The following is a 5,444-nucleotide window of genomic DNA, read 5'->3' as shown; positions in this document are numbered from 1 at the left end:
TTTCCTGCCCTACCATTCGCCGTGAATCACCTGCAAATCATTCCTCGACATCGTGAATGGCTAGTTCTAGGGTATTGGCGCACATATATGCAGTACACAGGTCCAGGACTAACACCGCTAACACACAGACAAGGCATCATGCATCCGCTCGTTACTGCCCGATGGCTCTTCCCCCCTTTTTATATCGCTCTGCCTAAGATATTGCCATTCCTTGCTTCTATTTCTCTTCTAGAACGAGTCCTCTTTCCGTCCATTCGTATAATCCACAAGATCAATACCAGGGGCCTCGAAAAACAGTATGGATTCTGATTCTAGCTATGAGAACCAATGTTGGATGTCGAGGCTCTTGTCCCTATCGCTTACTCAGGCTACCTATTTGGATTTTTGGTGATCAATGAACAAGAAAGAATTCGAAGAAAATGACAAGAGTCTACAACAGCAGTTAAAGAATCTGGATGCCTAGGGACCTAGTTGCCTTAGAAACAGGATTTCCAACATTGATAGTGACGGGCGGATCCTCTATCGGTCATGAACCCTCGGTCTTTTATACCCGTTCCTAACGATAGGCGAGCATCAACACCTATAACGAGTCTCGTTCCAATCATTGTCGCCAAGACGAGGGATGCTAGAGAATACGTGAACACCCCAGCGTCTCAAGAGACAAGAAAGTGGCACACCCTTGATGCTGAGGGTTTTTCCTATTCGCTTGTGATCCCCTTGCCTAGCTGTGTGACATATTTAACAACTCATACAATAACATCAAGGGATAGTACGACGAATCAAGAAGTTAATCCAACCAATATCCTAATTTATCCAGCTACGAAAACTTCCAAGAGACTTATAAGAGTCTCAATGATGTCCATCGATAACAGTATTGCGTTGAAAGAAAAGTGAAGTGCCTTTGTAAGCCTACCAGCGTCAAGACACAGGTGTGACGAGAACATACGCTAGTACATGGCTAATATACTCAAAGTATAAACCCTAGCCTAACATAAGAAAGCTCCCTTACAACTTAACATATCCTTCGAAGCCTTACGAGAGAAACGCATTGCTTCGCCCTTAACGATCGACACGGTGTTAAGAAACCCTAAGGTGAAAAAGCTATTACTTGTTATGCATGAGCAAAGTCTCATCACCGATTCTACTATAACCCTAGGAGAGCGGTTGTTATGCCAGTTCAGGGAACGATTCAAGGGGTCTTGATACAATCATTGGCTTGAGCTGGTCAGGCTCAGCATGACAATAAATAACCCACACGGGGATAATGATTTTCATTTGAAGAAATCCAATGGGAACTTGATGCCATCAAACATTGCTTAGGAACTGCGGATTCGATTCATCGACTAAAGAGTGAGCCATCTCAGTGATGATGAGGCTTGGGGACACCTCCGAGAATCACATTATCGCTATGGCACTCCCTTGAGCAAAAAAATGATGTGGGGGAAGTACAAAATCCCAGAGGGATGGGAAACAACAACTTGAATAAAATCAACGTTACGATACGACGCAATACTTACCATAACATGTTGAAGGTGAAAATCCTCAGTTTATCTGCGCGAAACTTGGCCAAGTCCACAAGCCCAGATCGATCACCATCAACACCAACAAGGCACAGAAGCAAAGTAACCGAGAACCAAGAAGCTTAGTAGCCATAACCTCTCCCTCTTTAAACCCACGAAACCAGAACGTATCCGGTACGTAGCTCGCCTCACGACGTTAACGCGACACAAGACATTGCAGTACCTAGCAGCGCTTCGCTTCACCTTAAGACCCCACAGCGCCGGCCTTTTGCCCCTGACGCCACCATACAACTCTTCTTCCTCGCCGTACCGGTACAAGGACGCGGACGGAGTTACACTAGCGAATCGAGGCTTGGCTGGCCCGGCGTTCTCTCGGTTACACGTCAGATACGTACCAAGAAGGGCCTCGACGCGCGAACGAGTGATCGCCGATGTAGACAGACGAACGCTTTCCCAGCTAGCTAGCTAGCCAGCCAGACAGACAATCGTTCATCGTCCGTCCATCGACCAGCATACCGCTTCTCACGGAAGTACGCTGCCCACGTACTGCGCGCGCCCTGGATTCATGCCCCCTATGAAATCCAGCCAAACCTCGCGTTCAGTTTCCTCCGCGCGCCCAGAGCCAACGAGTCCCAAGCCCCAGGTTGAAGTCAGAGGGCGCGAGCCACCAACTCCCCATCGTCCGCCTCACGATGACCTGCTTCGCTGACCTCAGGTCAGTCTTAAAAAGGGGGATTTTTAAAAAAAAATCCGGCTCAACCGGGCCGAAGATCGCCTGTTGATGATGATTTGGCCGATCTATCTATTTACTTACTTGCATAGCCGGCTAGGTGGTCTCACAGATTGAGGCTACCTAGTTAATCTGCCTACGTTGTGGCACGACAGGTTTTGACAGCTTTTAACAGGTTCGTTGGCAGGCTCCTTTCGGGGTGCGGCCAATCGGGCAAGTTTTATTGTCACGGAAGCGCAGCAATGGCTTATATTTCGATGCGGTGCTTGCTGGCCAGTGAGTCGTACGGGGCGAGCAACATCTGCAAAGAGATCTGTGTATGTATGGGGGTGGGATGGGGATGGGATAAAGATGCGTAAGACGAGGAGAAGATGCAGATCGAAAGGACCCCCAAGTCTGCCGTTTTTAAGAACCCCTGACAGATGGTCTATTGATCCGGCAATCAAAAGAAGAGATAAGAAATACCCGGTTGGCCGGTGCTGATCGATCTCGCTCGGATTTACGGGATGGTACGACAATCTCCTGGTTCGACAAAATATTTTGGTTTGGTCTGGGCTGTCTGGGGTCGGGGAAATGCTTCCTGTGCTTACGTCCCTCGTTTGCCTTGGGTTGGGGTTGTGTTGAAGGAAGGGGGAGATGGACACGTCAAATGCAGGTGCCGTACCTTTGCGCAGATCTTTGCATGTTCTGGAAAATTTCTTATCTTTTTCATCCCTCCTCGGGCCTTCCCAGGCCTGCCGGCATCGACGGAACGGCGCGCGATGCGGAACGTGCGAGTGTGCGTTTCAGGTGGAAGACTTTGCATTTGAGTTTCCACCCTGAGTTTCCACCCTGAGTTTCCACCCGACGAAAGGACCCTGATGGCCAGAGAATGCACGCCGGTGCTTATGCGGCGGATGCCCCGGGATCGTGTTTTCCCAAGGGGTCCACTACTTTCTCTTAGTCTAGTGATTAAAGCTACTGTTTTCTTTTTATTTCTTATCGTTTTTATTTCGGACTGCTCTCCGGGCGAATTATCCAGTCGCTTCCTGTCTCACCCTGGGGAAATCTCAGCTACTTACATACCTACCTAATTACTTAAGTTGCACAAGAACAAGCAAAGTGGTGCCGGGCTACCGAACTATTGGCCATGCGCATGCAATGCAAGGTCCGAGTGGATGGTTGTGGCATGGCCATGCCGGGTGGGCGGACATGGGGAAAGAGAAGAAGGGAAAGAGAATCGGGAATGGGAATGGGAGAAAAACCGATGACATGAGAATGCCACCCCGCATAGGGCAGGCCCAAGTCGGGTTATATTCTCCGAGTCAGAATGGGGGCATTTGTAGCGGTGCGGAGAATCGAAGGTGAAGAGACTTGGAGTTAGGCGGTGATTGATGGTCAGGGATGCCGGTGCGATGGAAACACTCACCGTTCCCATCTGCGGTGGAATGGAACACGACGGCATGGTGGTCGCGCAATGCAAGGCCGGCCATGTTCGATCAGGCAAGGGTTCGCAGCCGAAGGGACCGAAGGCTTGAATCTAGAATCTAGAAGCGGCTATTACGACGGCATGGCTTTGGACTTGGCAGCGTCACCGTCGTCATTCCTCACATTCACTAAAGATAATGAGACTCAGGGCGACTTGGGCATCCGTTGGGCCTCGACGGGAGGCCACCGAGGAGTAAAAGTGTGTTGCGAAATAGGAAACAGTTGCATTATTGGCATTAGGTACCCTATCGTTCATTATACATGACCCTCCTAACGAGCAGCTGCCTTAACGCCCCGTGGAACACCGCGTGGCTGCTTTTGATAAAACGCCAATCTCTGTCGGACCATCCGCCCGAGTACCTATACGTTTTGTGGCCGCGAAGGGGATAATGGGGAAGTAGAAACAAGATGGTTATGAGGACATGAGAATCATCCGTTCAAACCATGAGCAGGAAGAATTATTTCCGCCATATCAGTCAAAATACGCCCCGCCAAAGTTTATAAACCACATCTAAATCACTATTATCGTTACAGTCGTCGCCATTAAGCACCGGTAACATCTTCGTCCGCGATGTCGCTAGCCAAGCTAGCGTGGGAGGCTGGAATGTCATCCAGCCAGCTCCCGGCGCTTCGGACCATATCCGCCGAGGGATCCTCGGGTGTCGACGAAACGAGAACATAATTGTTTGTCGTCGTCGATGCCTTACTCCTGGGGCCCGAAGAAGGCATCATGTGGCTCGTACTTAGGTCGTAGCCAGAATCGGCGTGGAAGTAGTTGTATCCCACCCGGTAAGGTTCCTCCCGGCCGTTAACGCCGCCGTAGTACCCGTTGGCATTGTCGTGGTCGAGGGCGGCAATGGCTTGCGCGGTCAAGCCTCCGCCGTTTCCTCCATCGGAATAATAGTTGTAGTTAACAACATAAGCCAAGTCGGGGCGAGCGACGAAGGGATCGCCAGCTCTCATGGTACTCTCCGTATAAGCCGTTGAAGGGGTATAGTGCAAGTACGTGTAGTTGCCATCGCCGCCGTCGGTCACGTGGGGGAAGTCGGACATAGTATTGTCTGTCTCGATAGACCTGGCTCGCCTTGGTTGGGTATTAGAAGCATTAGGTTGGGCCGACGAGAGGTTCTCATTAATAAACTGAGGTGGGCGACCCTCGGTATGGTTAGGAATATAGTAGTATTCCTCAGTACTCTCTCGGTGTGACTCCGGGGCCGAATCGGTGGGCATGTTGAATAATGTAAATGACGGAAAGAATAAAAGACTAAGGTGGTTGAAGAGTGACTACCAGGTAATATGAAGATGAATGTCTACTTGGAAGAAAACGTTAGTATCAGACCGGATGCTGTCTCGATTCAGACCAAACGTACCTGATTTGACACTGGGCTTGGCTTGTTTGCATAGAGTTGAAGTGGAAGACAACGTCTTGGGAAAGATACATCCACGGAGCACCACCTCTATTAGAGTAGATGGGCGTAATACGATATGATGTTCGTGAAGCCGGGTAGTCGGAGGGTATAGTAAAGGTACAGTAGAGGTAGGTATGTTTGTGTAAGTCTTCGAATAGTATAATATAAATTGGGTGCCCGATTTGTTTTCGACTCTCGAGGGAATGCGTAGGTACTGACGACGAGAATCCAGGAAAAAAATCAAGCGGGCGAGGACCGGGTTATGTAGCCGGAGGTCAAGTGTCAAGTAACTATGCCCTGGTTTTATGCTCCTCTACT

The 5,444-nt window shown here is 49.7% G+C and overlaps 1 protein-coding gene across 1 annotated transcript; it reads right to left on the bottom strand.

Moving 5' to 3' along the window:
- Positions 1-3,977: 3,977 nt before the first annotated feature.
- Positions 3,978-5,183, bottom strand: F4807DRAFT_106209 (uncharacterized protein). Its single transcript, XM_047992695.1, has one exon. The coding sequence runs from the start codon at positions 4,945-4,947 to the stop codon at positions 4,261-4,263; it is 687 nt and encodes a 228-aa protein (XP_047853507.1). The 5' UTR covers positions 4,948-5,183; the 3' UTR covers positions 3,978-4,260.
- Positions 5,184-5,444: the final 261 nt, after the last annotated feature.

The sequence above is a fragment of the Annulohypoxylon truncatum genome, assembly GCF_022578515.1.
Source record: "Annulohypoxylon truncatum strain CBS 140777 unplaced genomic scaffold F4807scaffold_19, whole genome shotgun sequence".
NCBI lineage: Eukaryota > Fungi > Ascomycota > Sordariomycetes > Xylariales > Hypoxylaceae > Annulohypoxylon > Annulohypoxylon truncatum.
This window is presented reverse-complemented; position numbering and strand designations above follow the sequence as displayed.

Bases quoted from the DNA above. Each gene is read 5' to 3' on its own strand.
- F4807DRAFT_106209 (XM_047992695.1), bottom strand. From the start codon at position 4,947: ATGCCCACCGATTCGGCCCCGGAGTCACACCGAGAGAGTACTGAGGAA.